Source organism: Hylobates moloch, unplaced genomic scaffold (genome assembly GCF_009828535.3).
Source record: "Hylobates moloch isolate HMO894 unplaced genomic scaffold, HMol_V3 SCAFFOLD_4, whole genome shotgun sequence".
Taxonomy (NCBI): Eukaryota; Metazoa; Chordata; class Mammalia; order Primates; family Hylobatidae; genus Hylobates; species Hylobates moloch.
The window spans coordinates 30,414,523-30,435,019 of NW_026652279.1; the positions used below are offsets into that span (position 1 = coordinate 30,414,523).

Here is a 20,497-nt window from a genome sequence, read left to right on the forward strand (position 1 = left end):
AAAGCTGTGCCCTGAGCTCCCCACAGGCCTCTGATCAGACCAGGTGGACACCCCTCGGGCCTGAGCCCTGGGCCATGGCCAATATCATCACATCTGACGAGTGATTCTCCAAGAGGAAGATGGCCTGATTCTATCCCTCCCAGCTCCTCTGTGCTCTGTCCACGTAAGCCTAGATTTCCTTGTGTGTAACATGGTCCACAACTAACGTCCTCTCTATGCCTGTCTTGAGAGTTGTGGGCTCCATATGAGGTGACAGGAGGAGCAACACTTCCCAAATGGTGAGAAACAGCCTTTGGGAGCTGGGTGCGGTTTTGGTGTCAGGTGAGACAAGGCTGACTCGGATGCCCCCTTCCGGCATCCACGGGGAAGCCACCTCACTGAGTCTGACTCGGACACACTTACTGCCCGGTAAATACATTCATAAATAGGATTCCTCCTATTTTTTTTTAAACCATGCATTTCTATTTTCTGTCTTTAGATGGAGGGGGAGTTGTAAGAGATTTCCCACTTTCCTGTTAACTATAAGAAAAGCAACAGCACGAGCACCACGGTAAATGGCAACTGATACTTGATCTCACTGTCAGGGAGACAACAGGGAGTGGCGGGTCCTGTGGCAAACTGGAGAGTGCAGCTCTAATGGAATCAAGGTTGCTTCTCATTGCCTGCTGATTTTGCTGTGGCAGACACCGTATCTTTAGGATATGCTGCATCTTAGATTTTTACATAGAATCTTCCTATCTTTACATGACAACAAGCTGTCTCAAAGGCCTGAGTGAGCCAAATAAAACATGTTTGTAGGCTGGATCCAGATTCTCTAGTTTCTGATTTACTCAAACTCCACCTGCTATCAGATAGGGAAACAGAGGCACAGAGCTGCCAAGTGACCCAACTGAGGTTACAGAATTCGGAAGCTGCAAAACCCTGCCTTTAATTCCATGATAGACTCAAGGACTTACTTCCTTTTAACAAAGAACATGCATTTGGTGAGTGTGGGGATGTGCATGTGTACCTCTATGTTGTATGTATGTGTCTCTATGTATGTGTGTCTGTGTGTGCATGTGTATCGTGTATGTGTGCACGTGCAGGCAGGGGTGAGGGGTTGGCAAATCGGTGGGTTTTTTTTTGTGGGTGTTTCTTTCTTGAAAAGTTTGCTTCTTTGCCCCGATCAGGGAGGTGCTTGGGTTAGACATAGTTTATTTCTTCTTGAGGCGGGGACTAGAAACTGTTTCTTTTCTTGGGACATATAGGGAACACTTTTTTTCTTTACAGCTTAGGAGCACCCAGGGGTTACTGAGGCCCAGAGGAGCAGAACAAGGCCCTTGAAGACAAAAATGCTCTTCAGAGCCAACTTGCCAACTCCCCAACTTGCAGAGGGGCCCAGAGGGGCAGGAACTCACCCAGAGCCCATCCTGTAAGTAGCAGGGACAGGCTGGATACAGACCCAGGGCTGCACCCCAGGCAGGAGAACCATTAGATGCAGTCCTGACCCCCTGGCTCTGAACAAGGCCCCTCCCTCTCTGAGGCTGTTTTCCAAATGCAGACAGGGCACAGTCCCCAGGCCTCTTGAGGCCACCCCCAACTTACCCTGTGACCTTGACCCTCCCCGCCTCAGGGGCATCAGCAGGTGACAGCCCCTGCAGCCCCTGCCCCGCAGGCTTCACCTGAGGACTGGAGGCAGCAATACTGAAAAACGTGCAAGGGCACCCCAGCCTCTGTTGGGTGCTCTATGTGTGTTAAATAAACACAAACGATCAAATTATCAGCCACTCAGACACAGTGAGCTCCAAGCTCAGAATTCTTTGCTCTTTTGGCCACACATCAAGTGAGTTCCCACCTCCAGGCCTCTGCCAGCCCCTCCGATCCTGAAACATTACTCCTCTGTGAAGCCTTTGCTTGGCCCCACCTCTGGGCTCCCATAGCACCAATCATACCCAGATGCTTACCCCACTGCGATGGACCACTGTCATCCCCACAGACTGAGAACTTCTCAGGCCTCTCAGCCCCTGCCCATACAACATGTGGCCCCAAAGGAGGACTGGGCAGCTGGCACTTCCTCTCCCCCTTCCCTGTGGCCTGTCCACCTGCCTCCTACCTGGATTTGGATCTCATCCGAGAGTTCTCTGGCCAGGCCATACAGCTGCCCCGATGTGGGGTCCACAGCCTTGACCACCACCCTCAGCCCGGTCCGGCCTCTCACCCGGCCAAGCACGTTCATGGCAAAGTTGTACTGTGACGGGAGTCGGATCGACGCCTGGGAAGACATCAAACACGTTTTCAGGGGTAAGGCCCAGGTCCCTGTGTCCTCAAAAAGGCAGAGCCAGACAGTAGCCCCAGACCCCTCCGCCTTCCCATCCTGGTAGCTGTTGGCCTGTTCTCAAGGGCCCTGCCTTCCTGCCCAGGTTGGGCCTGCTAACCCCAGAGCTGTGCAGACCCGGCTTCCCTAGCATGGGTGCCCGGGTCCTGCCCCGCCTGCATTGCACAACATGCACAGATGCATTTGGAAAACACTGGGCCCACCCACATAAGCCAGGGGCCTTCACGACAGGATGTCCCTCAGACTTCAGTGCTTCTAGGTCACCCAGAGTGATGCTGGGTTTTGCAGTGTGTCCCTGCAGACTGTTCTGTTTTGGGATATCTGTTAGTAAGTCTCACTGCCAGACTGTTCTGTTTTGGGATATCTGTTAGTAAGTCTCACTGCCTGTGTTCCATGGGAGCAATCTGGGGGAGCCTCCAGGCACCAGGGACAGGACCCTGTTCCCACTGGGTGGGGTGGGGGGGCATTCATCCTACACTAGACAAGCTTCAGGCAGCCTTTAGGAAATCCCATCCCTGGGCCTGGGTCTCTTTCCAGGCCTCTATCCCCACCGTCCTTGAATCAGGCAGCGAGCGACCTTTCAAGCCACCCTCCACTTGGGTCGTGTGTGTCCAAGGCCCACCTGGGCTTTAGCCTAGAGTCACAGGGGCTGGTGCCCAGTACCATTTCCCCACTGGCTTGCTGGGCAACCCTGGGCAAATCCCTTCCCGTTTCTGGCCTCAGTTAACACAGAGAGACTTAGTAATCTCCCTGGCACCTTCCAGCTCTGACATCTCAGGAGAAGCCCAGGGCCCCTCGCTGGGCTAAGGGAAGGGGAGTTTGGCCTCTGGGATGAACCAGGAGAAACCGAGGGCTGCCAGGCATCATCTCAGAAAATGGTCAGAAGCTGCAGACTCTGACCTCCCAGGACTTTCGTGACTTCCTCACACGGCCGCTTCTGTTAGGAGAGGCACCTACTCACCCCACCTGTGTGTTTAGCATTTGGGAGAAGGGAGTCCCGATGAGCCTCGGGAGAGGGAAGAAAGTGGGAGGGCCTCTCTAGGTGTGAGGGTGGGGACTTCCTCTGAGACAATGTGGTGGGAACCGTCCCCGCCACTCAGGGTGCTGGCCTGGGACAGGGGTGGGAGGTGAGCTCTGGGAGGGGGTGGTTACCTACCTCGTGGTGCCGCCCTCGGAGGTCCAGGACGTCCCGCTTGGTGACAGTCCAGTGGAAGGTCAGGCCTGGCACGGCATTGCCAAAGGAGAAAGGGTTCTGGTGGTTGGTGATGCCGGTGACATAGATGGGCATCTGTGGGGGAGAAGTCAGGCCCAGTGAGCAGTAGCTCCGAGCACTGGGAATGCCCCCAGAAGCTTTGCTGCCTCCTTCAAGCAGTGGGAGATGAACCCAATTCCTCCCCAAGTAGAGAAGAGCACGGCACAGGTTTGGGAATTTTGATGAAATATCAAACGAGCAAACCAGAGGTGGGACTGTTTTCTCCCACACTGTCCCTCCCCTGCAGCGCGCTGCGCCTCTCCATGGCCAAGAGACTCATTTCCGGAAGGAGTCCCTGGAGCTCTAGGAGGCCATGGATCCCTCGGCAGCACAGCTCGTGCTGCCCCACAGTGCTGGTTCCTCCAGGCCCCTCTCTCCTAATCTAGCTGGGGTCCCTGCTCACAGGGCATGCGTGGGTGGGGTCCCCAGCTCCTTTAGTCTCTATTTGCTGAGTCAGCTTGAGGGCACAGGTGGAGGCAAGACGGCAAAAGGCCACAGCAGGTGTCATGCCAGGCTGCCCAGTCCACTCCCAGTGCTGCCACTTCCTAGCTGTGTGGCCCTGGGCACGGGTCTTAAGCTTTCTGTGTGTTCATTTGCTCATCTGCGACGCGCAGATGGTTCTGACACCAGCCTCCCAGGGCTGCTATGAACACCAAATGTATTAATGTCCAAGAGAGCACAGAGTGGAGTAAGTGCCATGGTCACTGTGCTCCTGTTAGGTACCTGGTGCTATTACAGATGTGGGAAGGTGACAGGCCGGCAGGAAGCAGGCCTTCGTCAGTGGCTACCAGAGAGCAATGGAGGGTGTCTCCCTGGGCGGGGACAGGTGGGAAGCGGGCCCTAGATACCCAGGCCAGGCAGATGGAGGAGGTGGAGAAGCACTCTAACTCCAGGACAGGGTTCCAGCAGTGGCTCTTCGGGAACGAGGATTCAGAGCCCAGGAGGTCCCCTCACCTGGGTGCCCGTCCTCATCCGCATGATGGGGGCGCGGATCCTCACTGCCCGTAGCAGCAGCACCTCCACCTGCACGAGGTCCTGGGGAAAGAGGGTGGCATTTAGGTGTGGGGATGCTGTGCTGGCCAGGGATGTTTCAGGAAGGGACCCCTCAAGGGAAGGCGGCTGCGGCTCAGAGTCTGTTGCCAGAAGTCCCCTCAGGATGACCAGCACCGTGCTCCTCTGCCGAGGGAGGCCTGGCTTTGCGGGCGGTTGGCCCCTCATGGGCCAGCCATTGCCTCTCCCAAGGCCCCGCAGGTCCAAGCCCAGTCCCCTGAGGCTGCCACCCTGTCTGATCCAGCTGCTCCATGTCAGCACTGCAGACTTGGGGCGGGGGACTGGTGCCTGCTCTTCCTTAGGCCTGGCTGCCCTCAAGCAACAGGTCTCTAGGCCCTACCAACCCCAAATCCAGCCTGTCTGTCTCTGACTGAGCAGGGTACAGGGATGAATGCAGGAGCCCTGTAGAGTCTGATCAGAACTTACAACCTCCTTCATTCTGAACTCCACACTCCTATTAATCTGGCCAAAGACTAACTCTCCTGGCTTCTTCCTAGCACTGCTGAGTCATGCTGAACTAAGGCTATTAAAACCCTTAGGCTCTTTTGACGTGCTCATGCTGAGCCCATCTTCTGAGGCTCATGACTTGGGCTAATGCTAATGCCTGGCACACAGTAGGTGCTTGATAAGCACCCATTCCCCTCCTTTCACTCATCCTTCTGCTCAGTCTCCTCCTGCTAGTCCTGGCCCACCTCACGGCCTTGGGGTGCTGGTTGTGTGATCTGGATTGGACAGATGGAACTGGAAGCATCTGACCAGAATCACATTCCAGGCATGGACAAGGGACCGCAGGTGAAGCCCCTGCCTGCCTAGGCTCAGAAAATGCCTTTCAGATAGGGCTGGTGGTGCAGCCCCTCCACCTGCCCAGGGCCTTTCCCCAGCACCTCCCCAACCTGCCAGATGGGGGACCTAGAAGGGAGGGTGCCCAGCAAGGTTAGACCACAAAGACAAGGAATACGCCGGGCCCTGTGCCCCTCTTGCTGAATTTCTAGCCAGCTGCCCTTTACCTACGCCCTCAGGAGGAGAAAAATCAGCCAGCTCCTGAGGCTGCACTCCTTTTTAGAGAAAAAAAAAACATAGAGCCTCCTGTGGTCCTGAATGTCATGCACCAGGAAGCCCATCTGAACCCTGCCCCACCCCCAGGACAGGTTTTTACATCCCCAAGGCTTTCTCTTTGTCTTCATAATTGACACACACTGGGAAAAGGAGTAAATCAATGAACTCAATGACGGATCAAAGTCAGCCTCTGAGAACAAGCACTTCCCTGCACCCCCTCTAGGACCGTGCACTTGCCAGCTTCCGGGGTGCTGTGTTTATAGGCTGTGAACTCAGGACTGCACGGACTGCTTCCAGGGGACCTAGTTCTCATGAGGGATGATATGACTGACTCTAAAACAGGTTTCTGTCCACAGTTGCATTACACATCACAGAAGGCTCTTCTTACAGACCAGGTTTCTGGCGCAGCTGTGAGTGGAACCCCAAAGCAGCCTTCCGAGATGCTCCTGCAAGTCACTGCTGGCGAAGGAGGTCAGGAAGAATGCAAAGGCCTGGATTTTAGCCCTGAGCCTTGAGAGGACTCAAGAAGATGAAGGCAAAGTGCTCAGAGCAGCGCCTGCCCTCACCACGATTGCCATCATCCTCCACTGGAAGGGCCCTTTGGGGCCGGGGGTTACTGAACACCCTGTCCCGTAAGGAGCAGCTGGAAGAACTGGGAGACTCAGCCTGGAGAAGAACAACCTCTGGGGGTCTGGGTGCTCCCATATTGGCAGGGCTGTCCTGCACCAGGGCCCCTGCAGGGACTGCAGACCCAGGGGGCAGAAGCAGCACCCTTGGAGAGGAGTGGTCCTCAGAGGTAGAACTCAAACACAGTAAAGAGGCTTCTGTCCCAGGCACAGCTGCCCAGTCTCCAATAGCACGCCTGTTACCTGAGAGATGATGACCACCTTGCCGGTCTCTGCATCCACTGCCTGCACGAGCCCAGACACAGTGCTGTTCCCGACGGCGAGGCCTTGTACCAGCCCGGCAGCACTCACCAGAGCAACGCTCTCATTGCTGATGGAGAAAAGGATGTTGGACTGAGGCTGGGGGCCGCCATCGGAGGTGACCTGAGCGGGGAGGAAACAGCGGTGCATCAGTGCCCGTCATGCCAGGCAGCCCACACCTCCCACTCAGAGAGCCAGGGTCCCAGTGCAGGCAGCTTCTGCCTTCTTCTCCCAGTCACTGCATGCAGGGCCAGAGGCAGCGTGCCTGGAACTGGGTGGTGGCCTGCACTGGGGCTGGAGCAGGACGTGGCTTCTTGGCTCTCACCTGCATCGTGGCCCCGATAAGCAGTGTCACCTTCCTGGGCATCAGCCTGAATGGGGGAAAGACCTGTTGGGAGACACAGGACAAAAAGGACTACTGTGCCCCAAGCCCACGGCGCCGAGCATAACTCACACACTACATGTTTCATGAGAGGAAAACTTGGGGCATGGATATCACCCCTCTCTGAGCAGTGACCAGAGGGCCCAGGGTCCTGGACCCCCAATGCTGGGGGCTGTCTCCCAGCCACTGGCTGAGGCTCCCTGGTTCTCTGGGGTGTGTTCGTCTGTTTGTGATTGTGTTTCACTTTGCCTAGATGTTAAAACCCAAAAGCTGGGCCGTCCCTTGGAGGAATGGCTTTTATGCAGTTGAGCCATCCCCTTAGAGTAGCGGTTCTCAGTGTGTGGTCACTAAGCAGCAATGTCAGCAGCACCTGGGGACACATTAACAATGTACAGCCCCAGCCACCTGGCCTGTGGAGCCAGAGGCGGCCCCACAGGACAGCCCTGCCGATATGGGAGCACCTAGATCCCCAGAGGTTGCTCTTCTAGCACGCCCTCCAGATTAGCCCGGGAGGAGACCAGGGACGTCGGTGCCACTCTGTGGAGCAGGTGAAGTCCCCACCTGCTCCTCCTGCAACCCCTACAAGTGCCTGCCTGGCAAAAGTAGGTGAGTGAATGCAGGAGGTGGCCAGGGTGCTACTTGTGTGGGAGTATCGGTCTCTGCAGCTGTGCTATTGATGGGCAGAAACAAATTTCTCATCACCAGAAGAAGAAAGGTGCACCTCCATCTAGAGACACAGATGGCACCCACCTGCTTCAGATCACAGACTAATGACGCTCACCAGCTCCTACGTGGCCCAGACGCAGGGTGGATGCTGGCAGGGCTGGTTTAATGCTGCTGCTGTGAATAGACTTAAAACGATGCCTGGGCCACAACTGCCGTGGCCTGTGGCTGCAGTGGGGCTCCTGTCATAACCTAATGCCCCGAGACAGCCCCATACCACACACTGAGGCCGTGCGGGGACCTCAAAGCTCCCCTCATCCAGGAATCACCTACTTCAGGAGTTCCCTTTATGACACCTCTGCTCACGCAGCCCCTGTGACAGGTGCCCACAGCCCTCGAAGTGCCTGTTCTAAGGCTCAGGACCAATGGTTAAGGAGTTCCTCTACACATGAGTCAGCATCTGTCTAAGCTTCCATCCAGTCAGTGCTTTCTGGAAATGGTCCTGGTGTGTCCCCTTGCCATGTGACCAGGCACACCCCTTCTCTGAGCCACACAATCCCCCATGTCACAGAGGAAAAGTCAAGTCACTTGGCCCCCTCCTTCCGGTTCTGCCAGTCTAACTTTGCTGCCTCCCAGATCCCTGGAGCTAGTAACAGCTGCCTTTTGATGAGAGGACATTGTGGGACACAGATTTTTATATGGCTTCTCTACAGTAGCTTCCTGGACTGTACTATAAAGACACCCCCAACCCCCAGCACTGGGCTGATCCCACATAGTGTGGGAAGAACCCATCTTACTTCAATCTGTTGTGGGGCTGAGTTGATTCTCTGTCCAGCTTTATTGGTCACACTTGCAGTTAGACTGGTCTGGCCGATGGCCACGCCGCGGATGAGGAATGTGATGGTGTAGTTGTCAAGGGCTTCATCAAGGGCCCTGAAACAGATGGAAGGGCTGGGACTTCTCCAAGACCACCCCGTGGGAAAGGCTGCAGCCAGGGTCAGCACTGTCTCTGAGGTGCCCTCTTCTGACCCCTAGGAGAACTCACACCAATGTAATGATCGGGGAGGCTGCTCGAAGCTTCAGGTCCATGAAGGGGAAGTATTTGGCCAGGAAGGGCTTCTTGTGCAAGTCCAGCACGCGGACGTATGCCTTCACTGTCTTCCCAATCTCCACCTGCATCATGGGGACAGAGGTTCAGGGGAGGCCTCCAAAAGACCAATCCTACCATCTATGGTGCCCTATGACTTTCTGAGATAGCATCACCAACCTCAACCCACAGACCTGAGAATCAGGAGAGTCACCCAGGTTGACTTCTGGACTATCAGCCAGTCAGAAAATGAAAATCGATGAGGGGCAGCTTGGGGATACCTAGAGGCATAAATTCCACATTCTACTCTTAAGTAACTAATACACTAATTAGGGAGATGAGACACCACTTAGAACAGCAGCATCCAGTAGGAGCTCAATAAATGCTCACTGACTGAACAGCTCACACCTGGCAGTGTATAATACAGTAAGAACTTTAGGAAATGAGAATCAGAAATACACAGTGAAGAAACAGATGATTAGAAAACAGCAGTGGAAATGAGAATATAGGAGGAGTATGTGAGGCTGGGTAGAGCATATTAGCTTCTTTAGGAGCCTAAGCCGCATGAATATTCCCCTTTTAATTACCAGCCCTTCTATCCACTGAGGAACCTGACTGCAACTCTCTGGAAGCCCAGCTTCAGTCACCTCAGATATTTGGAGTAATAAAAATTCCGTATCAGTGTGAAAGATAAACCGAGATCTATTCTTTGTCTCTTTTTGCAATGGCACTTGGCATGGATGAGTTGTACTCATTTGCCACTGAAACCCCAGAGAACCCAAAACCTATATTCTGGGAAGAAAATCCATGCTCAGCAGGGCATGTGCCTGGTTGGTTAATAACCTACACCAGCCAGAAGACATGAATTCCCAGGTCATGGCTAATTTAGAGACAGCAGGATTAATTGCCAAGCCTCATGGGGATGTCACCTGGGATGAAGAAGTCCCTTACTGAAGGGACTCTGGATCCTCCACATGGAGTGAAGGAGATGGGAGACAGCTCTGCAAGTTCACAGGGGAAGGGATGCAGACCCCAGGAGCAAAAGCAAAGGCCATGCAGAACACTCCTCCCACAGTCCCCTCCCTCCCAGTTCCTGCAGGTCAGCTGAGGGTGCCCCGTCATGAAGCTTCCACTGACCTTGTCAACCACACGGATGTACAGCTCCTGAATGTCCGACACGTAAACGACAGCCTTGGCTGGGGCCGGGAAGACGAGGCACAAGTCATGGATCATGATGGTGGATGAGCCCGGGAGCAAAGGGTGCACCTGCAAGGTTGGGGCAGAGGTGGAGGGGTGGGTGCTGGGTTATGCAGCTGCAGGGCCCCCCTCTGCTCAGGTCCGTGAGCAGTGCCTCACCCTCAGCACCAGCCTATCACCTCATGCGATGCCAGTGGCAGAGCCCGCCAGGCCAGCACTGGGAAGCAGTGGACAAGGGAAATCCTACCCCAAGTAGTGCCCTGCCCACCTCTCGTCATGAGCCCCACTGCTGGCCAGGAGATGGGCTTGGGATATAACACATTAGTGCCAGGATGGATCTCACAGAGCATTGATCTCCACTTGCACATTTTACAAAGAGAAGAAAATGGAAGCTGTTCCAAGGGGGCCAGTCAGCAGCCTTGGGACATGCACCAACTTGAGGGCAGAATGAGGATGCAGTCCCAGGATGCCACATACTGAGCTGGCCACCTGCTGCTGCAGCCCTGGTGCTAGAGAAGCACCCCGTGGGGTCTTCTGTGAAACCGCAAGTCAGGGGCTGGCAGAAAATGAGGCAGATGCTTTCCAATGGCAGCTTGCACAGGAAGTCCCAATCAGACTGATGGAACCACGGAGCCTGGGAGTGGCCCGCAAGGCCACCCCAGTGTGAGCTATGTGCATCTCGCTCATCTCTGTGTCTCATCACATCCCCAGCTATGTGTGAAGCAGTGACTGCCAAGGTCTTGTGAGTGAATGAACAAATCAGAGCTAGTTTTTTCCAGGCTTTTCACTGCCAAAGACCCTTTTAACATTTATTTATTTATTATTTTTAGAGACAGGGTCTCACTCTGTCCCCAAGGCTGGAGTGCAGTGACGGAATCACAGCTCACTACAACCTCAAACTCCTGGGCTCAAGGCAAGAGCCCACCTTTTAATCCTTTTCTCCCTACCCACTTTTAGGGATTCTACCTTTAAGACTCTCTCCCCTAAGAAAGTGTATCACAATCACCCTCTCATGCTGCAGAAGATGGGCATTCACACAAGTAACATGTCTGTTTATGATGGAATTCACACAGCTTGTCTGACTGCTTAGGCGCATATTTCACCCAGGTGGTCTTGGAGCTGGGCAAGCAGGGACAGGCCATGAGGCGAGTCCAGCCAGCTGCCCCACTCCTCTATCTGGGCCTGGCTTTGTTGCTTGCTCTTTGTGGTCTCATATTCATGGGGTGGGAAGCAAGGGGTTTTAAAGTAAGCACTTCAGGGTTTGCAAAGCTAGAGTTTCAATATCAAGAAGCCACAAATAAATAAATAATAAATAAATAAAATAAAAATAAGGTTTCTGACCCAAAGGTGACAACCAAATAGGATCACATCACACCCAACATCAACCCTTCAACAGCTGCCCAGTGCTCTGAGAATGAGCTCAAAGCCTTAGCATGCCCTGTAAAGCCTGGTGTGGCCTGGCCCGTCTTCACTCCAGATTCCACGCACATCACACTACCCCACTACACTTATGCTCCAGCCACGCAGGCCTTCTCTCCCACTCATACAGACAGCAAGCTGCTGCCTGCCTGCCTGCCTCCAGGCCTCGCAGCCCACCTTAAAGACCTGGACTCTTTCCCCAGCCTCCACCTGCTGGCTGCAAGTCATCCTTCAGGCCCAGGTCCAGCGTCCTTCCTCAGAAGAGTCTTCCCTCATCCACGTCAGCTCCTCCAGCACCTCTTCTGTCCTCTTCCGGGGGCTGGGCCTGCCGGGCGCCATCAGTGTTGATAGGACCCACAGTGCACTTGGCCTTCCCCTCCAGGCTGTCCCTAGCACTCACATGCCCTTCGGACTCAGCCCAGCATGTGGTACAGCCTAGCCTCCTATGAGCACATCTTGATGGATGAAGATCCAGGGTTGCTGCTCTGAGTAATTCTGGATAAGGTCATGGAACCTGGTGCTCCAGCCTGCTCAGCTTTACAGAGTAAAACCAGCTTTGTTAAGACTTGGAAATTCTGAAAATCACCTGCAACCCTCATGGATCTTCACTTATTTGCAAAGTGCTGATTCTGGTCCAACCACTTCAATGTACAAATGAGTTAACTGAGGCCCAGATGACGGGACAGGGACATGGCTTTGAAAAGGCAGAGCTGGGGATAGAACCAAATACCCTAACTCCCAATTTAGGCTCCTCCCCCGACTCTCCACTTCCCAGGGGAACGGGGCTAGAAGCCTCCTGCAGCCGAACGGAACTGCAGGGCCGGGGAGGAGGGAGAGTGGACAAAAGCAAAGGCCTAGCTGAGAAGGGCCCAAGCCCACGGCTGGCTGGGGGCATGGAGGATCAACAAGCTGGCCCCAGCTGCACACACCACCCATGTAATGATGGGTACATCAATAAAGACAAAGCATGCCTGGGTTATTCCACACAATGACTTACAGTAGATGAATAAAGATCCCGGAGTGGACGTCATGCTTATACTACAAAACAATAGCTTTGTGACTGGAGCCATCGCCACATGAGCCTGGTGTCAAGTATGGGCTGAGGAGCAGGGTCCAGGAGCCACCAGGTTTCTGGTTTTGCTCAGGCTGATTCACCCCAGGTTATTACATTTCTCTCAGAGAAAACTCATTGAAAAATTACAGAGAGTAATGAGAGCTGTCTTTGAGAACTCAAGTTAAGGCTCCAATCTGAAACTCCTACTATAGTTACTGCTGTCAGGAGTGGGCAGGTCCTTCACAATGTGAAGAAATTCCACAGTGCACCCACTGCAGAGCCCCACGCAGGGCAACACAGGGCAATGCAGGGAAGGGCTTTTTCTCCTTTTTTTTTTCTCCTTTAAAAGAACCATCTTGCACATTTTAAACAAAGACATAAAATGGCAGTGGGAAAATCAATTGCTCTTCCGCTCCATTTCCCAGGGGATGGGCATCCAGCTACCATCTCTGGAGCCCTCAAAGCCTGGCCTGCCCCTCAGGCTGGTGCATGGCAGCTAAATGCACCCCACAGTGATGCTGTAAGGGGGTGCCCACCAGGCCACTCTGGAGGCTTGGGTAATGGAGGGCACTTGGCCGCTAGCTGGTGGCAGAGTGAGACCCTGCACCCACTCCTAACTAAATTGTGCATGTGGCTCACACCACACAGCTTCTCCGTGCGTTCTGGACACACCTGCTTCCTGATTGACACACGGGAGAACGTTTGTGAGGGGAAGGAGGTAGTGGTGACCCATGCCCAGAATGAATTTTAATTTCTGAGTGTTGAAGGTGCCACCTGAGAACATTGGGAAACACTGAGATAAGGGGAAAGTTCTGTCAAGTCAGAGATGACAAATGTGTCGTTGCTCATTAAGACGCTGAGTGCAGCCAGAGGCAGCTCTGTGCATGTGGAGGCTGAAACTGTCAAATACCTCGGAGCTTGCCAGGCCCCAAGGCTCTGCCCACATCATCTCGGTCCCCACTCCTGGAGCCCTAATCACATTTCAGACTTGTCCCCTGACAGGTGGCAACTGCAGGGGATAAGGGACCTTGCAGCTATTTTTGAATGTCACTGGAGCCATAGGCTTCCATTTCCTGCAGGCTGCTTGTCAACATCACGTGATGGACCAGAAAGTGCCAAGCAAGTGTGCCCCTGATTACCCGCCCTCAAGGCAAGCAGGGAAGGACCTAAGCTCACATAAAAATCACAGGCACTGAGTGGGGCCCTGGCCTGGACGCTGGATGAAACTTCACACAGGGACCCGGCCAGCCCTGTGACCTTCCCAAGGGTGAGGACTGGGGACGTGCACCACTGTCCACAGATCAGTCTCAGGGAAAATGTAGATGCACCTGACTTCAGGCCCTGCAATTGCCACCCACACCCCACTCATCCTGGACATGAGTCCTCACCTGAACAATGGCCCCGTGACTGGCTGCGCCTCACAGGACCCAGGAGATGGAGAGATGCAGCCGCAGCTCATAGGACCCAGGAGATGGAGAGACGCAGCCGCAGCTCACAGGAGCTAGGACCCCCGGCTTCATTCCCTCCTGAATCCGCAGTGCCCAGCACAGCATCTGGCACATGATAAGCACTCCAGCGTCTCTGAGTGCACGAGTTAATGGGAAATGTAAAGTGCCCAGCAGGCTCCTTCCCCTGCTCTGGTCATCTCATGGGTTCCACCTGGAGGACTTGATTGAAATGTAAAGAATCGTTGAAAAGAAAGAAACCCTAGGCTTAAATCGGATAAACACTCCTATGTGCAAACCAGCCGAAAACAAAATAAAGGCCCTTACAGAGCGTTCTGGGGCTGTGTGAGCAAAATTCATCACAGCCCTGCACAGTCCATGCCCATTGTGTGGGGATAAAAACCTCCACAGGACCCCAGCTGCGTGAGCCCCAGAGAGCCCCCCAGAGACACTCCAAAGCCACACATGCCCGCAAGCCATCCTTGCGTGCTGAATATGTATCAACAGGAAGGAAAGAAACCCTTTCTGTGAGCTAACTGGGGAGCGCCGGGGGCCTGTCTATCTGTGCTGCTGCTCAGCAGCTGGAAAAAGCCACAGCCACGTGTAGACATCCCTCAGAAACAGCCGCCTGCAAGTGTTTCTGAAGCAACCAGGACCTGCTGCTGACGTCAATACTCCCTGGAAAATTCCTCCTGCAGGCTTCAGAAGAGACCAGAGGAACCAGGGCCTGATTGGAGTTGCGAGGATCTTTGGCACAAGCCCGAAATGAAGGGAAGTGGAGACCCCAGTGGGCAGGGCGCCTCCATGGAAGGAAACTTCTGGACCAGAGCAGTTCGCAGGGCCTGTGGCACAGGCTGCTGCTTGCCATAGTGGAGACTTGTCCCACGTCCTGCCTGCAATGGGCACTCTGTGCCACTCAACCAGGCCAGCGGCCATTCTACAATCCAGAAAGAGAGTGCCAGAGCTCCCCTGTAGCCACCTGTAAAACAGAACTGCAGAGGCACTCCTAGAATCGCAGCATTTTAGGATTCAAGAGGGGTTTAAAGGTCTCCTGGGGAGACTTGACTCCCATGCCGGAATCCCACCTTGAGTCTTTCAGACAAGTGTCCCAGCTTCTGCTCAAATGCCTCCAGAGACAGGGAGCTCACTACCTAAAGCGGCAGCCTAGTCCATCACCGACCTCTAGGAACTCTTGTTCTTGGAGAAAAGGTCTCCCTCTGGTCACAAGTCCACCCTCAGAGCTTGCACAAAATGACAGGTGCAAGGTAAATGTGAATGAGAGGGTGCCCCGGTTTCACTGGCACTGTACACATTTTTCCCTAACTTGGAACTCCCCTCTTCTTGGTAATGGGGAAGTTTTTATTAATTTCTAAAAGTAAGCAAAACAAGGCATATGCCAAGCAGTCAGAATTAAGATATGAGGTTCTCCTCACTCGCATGGCTGGAGGAAGAGCTGGGGAATTGTTCTTTCTTCTATGAGGGGATAAGAATGCTTAGGGCACACTGCCTGTGGTCTCAGGCTCCTCGCCTCCTCCAGTGTCCTCCAACCACAAGCGAGTTCCCAGGTGCTGAGGGCGTCCTGCCATCCAAGGGTCTGCCTCTGAGAAGAACAGAAACAGCGGGACTCCCTCCCCCTCTCTGAGGCACGGCGCTGAGAAAACATCCTCTCTGCAAGACAGCTGGAGACCAACATCAAACACTGAAGGAAGGTTTTTGAAAACACCCCAAACACCAAACAAAAAAACTGAATTAAAAAACTTATTAAACAGGGGGTGTTTCACACAAAAATAGAGATCTCTATTTTCTCTTGAAAATCAGAAGCTCTTGCCTCACAGGCCCACACCCCCACACATCAAAAACCAGCTGGAGGTGCCAGTTCTGCAGGACAGTGTAAGGAGGCCACAGACTTCCCCATGAGACATACAGCCGTTTAATATCTCTGGGATGATTCCAAGGGCACACAGCAAATGAAGAAGCATTTATTGGAGAAAACCTGCTAACATCTGGGAAGAACAAGGGCCTGTGGTGTGTGAAATAAGATGCCCGTCCTCCCTGACCTCCCACCCCAGTGAGCGGGGCTCCGCTCCAGACTGGTTCCTCCAAGATCACAGGACTCCCTCATCTCCAGCTCTCGGTCAGGGGATTCATTTCCTAGGAAGGGCAGGATGTCAGCTTTTCTTTTCTTATCATGCCCCCAGCTACAGCTTGCTGAGACTGAGTCCCAGGAAAGTGGGCTCAGAAGTGGGGGCTCGCATCTTCCACCCAGACACCATTCGTGGGATGGAGGCTCTGCGTTGAGTGCAGCACCCGTGAGAATACTGGGGCCCGGCCGCCCTTCCCTGGCTCATGGGGTGGGGTTCCCTGCTAAGAGAGGCCAGCCAAGGAACACTGGAGCTGCTGCCCCACTCACCAAGGGCCCAGCTCCTAGCGTGCAGGTGTCACCAGAGAGAGATGCACCACTGTGCCCAGCACCACAGCTCTGGCTCACAGAGTTTGCCTGGGAAAGCAGCTGGTGCACAGCGACTAAATGCACCCAGAAAACAGGTGTGAGTTGCTCCTGAAGGGACTGACTTCATGTGCAACAGAGCTTGGAGAAGTCCAAGCCTAAGCGCACTCTCCAAAACAGTGGAGGTTGTGCTGAAAGGCAACTGGGAGGCGACGGAGAGCCTGGGAGGTATGGGCTACACTGGAGGCCGGCAAGTTTGCCAGAGAGAAATGGAAAAAGAGAGAGCTAGGAAGAGCTCTCCTGGGGTCAGAAGAAACTTAAACATCTTCTAGGGAAAGGGTCCCTTCAAAGGATCCTGAATAGGATTGGACTGAGTTGTGCAGGAATGTGTGCTCCAGGGAATTACTGAAGACAGTAGAGCAATCAGCCTCAATTAGTGGAGCTCAACAGTTGAGTGGTCAGTGAAAGACAGCCAAAAAAAGCCCTGCAAAGGCCACAGTCATCCCAGGGTGACAAAGGACATACCAAGGTGTTATCCCCTAAGAGCAGTATCAGAGATTTCTTACTGGGGAAAAGTGTGTGTGTGTGTGTGTGTGTGTGTGTGTGTTCAGCAAAATAACACAGCCTGTGTGTGTGTGTTCAGCAAAACAGCACAGCCTGTGTGTATGTGTGTGTTCAGCAAAATAACAGCCTGTGTGTTTGTGTGTGTGCGCACGTGTGTTTTTGTGTCTTCAGCAAAATAACAAGGCCAGTCACTAAAGAAGTAAACAAGCAAATAATAATAACAAGCTCCAGCGTGGGGATGGGGAATCAGTACCCAGAGTTTCTACAATACATTACCTAAAATGTCCAGTTTCCAACAATTATAGGACATGAAAAAACAAAACAAAACAAAACAGGAAAACATGACCCATACTCCAGAAAAAAGGCAGATGACAGAAACTGTCTGTGAGGGCCACCAGAGATCAGATTCACCAGGCAAAGCCTTCCAACCAAACAACGATGAAGGGAGTAAAGGAAGATTTGATAATAATCTCATATCAAACAGAGAATATCAATAAAGAGGTAAAAGTTAGAGGAAAGAAAAATAGAAATTCTTTTTTTTTTTGAGATGGAGTCTAGCCCTGTCACCCAGGCTGGAGTGCAGTGGCGTGATCTTGACTCACTGCAAGCTCCGCCTGCTGGGTTCACACCATTCTCCTGCCTCAGCCTCCGGAGTAGCTGGGAACACAGGCGCCCGCCACTACGCCTGGCTAATTTTTTTTTGTATATTTAGTAGAGACGAGGTTTTACCATGTTAGCCAGGATGGTCTCGATCTCCTGACCTCGTGATCCACCCGCCTCAGTCTCCCAAAGTGCTGGGATTACAGGCGTGAGCCACCGTGCCCGGCCAGAAATTCTTAAGTTGAAAAGTATATTTGTTTGAGTGCATTGTAGATTCTGGATATTAGCCCTTTGTCAGATGAGTAGGTTGCAAAAATTTTCTCCCATTCTGTAGGTTGCCTGTTCACTCTGATGGTAGTTTCTTTTGCTGTGCAGAAGCTCTTTAGTTTAATTAGATCCCATTTGTCAATTTTGGCTTTTGTTGCCATTGCTTTTGGTATTTTAGACATGAAGTCCTTGCCCACGCCTATGTCTTGAATGGTATTGCCTAGGTTTTCTTCTAGGGTTTTTATGGTTTTAGGTCTAACATGTAAGTCTTTAATCCATCTTGAATTAATTCTTGTATAAGGTGTAAGGAAGGGATCCAGTTTCAGCTTTCTACATATGGCTAGCCAGTTTTCCCAGCACCATTTATTAAATAGGGAATCCTTTCCCAAATCTACAATGAACTCAAACAAATTTACAAGAAAAAAACAAATAACCCCATCAAAAAGTGGGCGAAGGACATGAACAGACACTTCTCAAAAGAAGACATTTATGCAGCCAAAAAACACATGAAAAAATGCTCATCATCACTGGTCACCAGAGAAATGCAAATCAAAACCACAATGAGATACCATCTCACACCAGTTAGAATGGCCATCATTAAAAAGTCAGGAAACAACAGGTGCTGGAGAGGATGTGGAGAAATAGGAACACTTTTACACTGTTGGTGGGACTGTAAACTAGTTCAACCATTGTGGAAGTCAATGTGGCGATTCCTCGGGGATCTAGAACTAGAAATACCATTTGACCCAGCCATCCCATTACTGGGTATATACCCAAAGGACTATAAATCATGCTGCTATAAAGACACATGCACACGTATGTTTATTGCGGCACTATTCACAATAGCAAAGACTTGGAACCAACACAAATGTCCAACAATGATAGACTGGATTAAGAAAATGTGGCACATATACACCATGGAATACTATGCAGCCATAAAAAATGATGAGTTCATGTCCTTTGTAGGGACATGGATGAAACTGGAAAACATCATTCTCAGTAAACTATCGCAAGGACAAAAAACCAAACACTGCATGTTCTCACTCATAGGTGAGAATTGAACAATGAGAACTCATGGACACAGGAGGGGGAACATCACACTCCAGGGACTGTTGCGGGGTGGGGGGAGGGGGGAAGGACAGCATTAGGAGATATACCTAATGCTAAATGATGAGTTAATGGGTGCAGCAAACCAACATAGCACATGGATACATATGTAACAAACCTGCACATTGTGCACATGTACCCTAAAACCTAAAGTATAATAATAAAATAAAAAAATAAAATAAAATAAAAAATAAAAATACAAATAAAAAGAAAAGTATAATAGCTGAAATGAAAAATTCACTACAAAGGCACAAGAGTAGATTTAAACTGGCAAAAGAAAGCATTAGCAAACTTGAATATGGACTGCCAGCTTACATTAGCAACATGCAAAAACATAAAAACTTAAAATAACATAATAAAAGCAGAACATTAAACTCTTCCATGCCATGAGCACAGCTAAAGTCAATGCTTGCAAGAGCAGGGAGAGGGTCAAGAGAGAAACACAGGAAAAATAGAGAAAGTTGAGACATCTTTTAAAAGAATTTTCTTTATGGCTGTTACAGTGCTCCTTATGGAATAATATTTTAATCTTAAAGGATTGATTGAAAGGAAACCATTAGATAACTAACAGTTTGTGGACAGGGAATACAAATCACAAAGGTTTCATGAGAATGACTAAAGTTGTAGAATGAATCAGAGAATCTAAAGACCTTGCTAATTATAGCTGATGTGATTAAGTGCCAGCTTTTTTTTTTTTTTTTTTTGGAGACAGGGTCTGGGTTTCTCACCCAGGTCTGTTGCCCAGGCTGGAGCATGACCACTGCTCAATGCACCCCTCAACCTCCTGGGTTCAAGCAATCCTCCTGCCTCAGGTTCTTGTGTAGCTGGGACCACAGGCCTGTGCTACCATGCCCAGCTAATTTTTTGATTTTTCTTTTTCTTTTTGTAGAGATGGGGGTCTCACTATATTGTCCAGGCTGGTCTTGAACTCCTGGGCTCAAGTGATCTTCCTGCCTCGACCTCCCAAAGTTCTAGGATTCCGAGTGTGAGCCAAGTGCTAGCTTTCAAAATAATCAATCAATTAACCACACAACAGCCCAGATAAAGAATGAAAACCAACAGTGGGGACCGATGGCCCAAGCTTACCATGGCGACACCCCTGGCCTCCTGGTAGGCCACTTTGACAACATCTGAGGTGCTGGTGTTGAGGAAGAAGTAACCTGAGCCTTCCCTGATGCGGAGCTCTGCCTGCAGGAGACAGATGCAGGGAGGGTTGGGCCGCATGTGGGAGGGCGAGGAGTCCCCCTGTGGGTCTTGCCCAGGAAGGTGGCAGGGCAAGGACTGTACCTGGATGCCAGGGTGGTTGTAGATGGTCACCTCTTCTGGGCTCACCCTCACGTCCTCCACCAGGATGAGCTCTATGGAGGCCGACAGAGGCACCAGAGGGTCATGCTGAAGGGCAACGGCAAGGTCATCAGATCCAGGAGGACATGATTAGGCCGCCCCTCGGGAAGAGCAGGCCCAAAGGCCCTAGGGCCTGGCCTTGCTCCTGGCCACAAGCCCCTGGTGCTCCTGAGCCCAGCAGAATGGCCACAGGCCCTTTGAAGCCTCCCTTCAGCCTCCTGAGGTGGAATGAGTTGCAGGCTCCTCCTGCAACTGAGGAGGGGGTTGGCACCAATCCAGCTTAGAAGACGCCACCCCAACCCACCAGGCCCCAGTGGTGGGCAA

General features: G+C 52.2%; 1 protein-coding gene across 1 annotated transcript in view; it reads right to left on the reverse strand.

Moving 5' to 3' along the window:
- NUP210 (nucleoporin 210) overlaps positions 1 to 20,497 on the reverse strand; it is a 106,131-nt gene that overhangs the window by 16,975 nt on the left and 68,659 nt on the right. Inside the window, exons 19-28 of the mRNA XM_032149776.2 lie at positions 20,117 to 20,221; positions 19,916 to 20,017; positions 9,868 to 9,996; positions 8,689 to 8,816; positions 8,441 to 8,576; positions 6,924 to 6,986; positions 6,542 to 6,721; positions 4,521 to 4,601; positions 3,471 to 3,602; positions 2,093 to 2,251 (exon numbers count right to left, since the gene is read on the reverse strand). Coding sequence (XP_032005667.1) covers positions 2,093 to 2,251; positions 3,471 to 3,602; positions 4,521 to 4,601; positions 6,542 to 6,721; positions 6,924 to 6,986; positions 8,441 to 8,576; positions 8,689 to 8,816; positions 9,868 to 9,996; positions 19,916 to 20,017; positions 20,117 to 20,221 — 1,215 coding nt within the window. The remainder of the gene's footprint in view (positions 1 to 2,092; positions 2,252 to 3,470; positions 3,603 to 4,520; positions 4,602 to 6,541; positions 6,722 to 6,923; positions 6,987 to 8,440; positions 8,577 to 8,688; positions 8,817 to 9,867; positions 9,997 to 19,915; positions 20,018 to 20,116; positions 20,222 to 20,497) is intronic.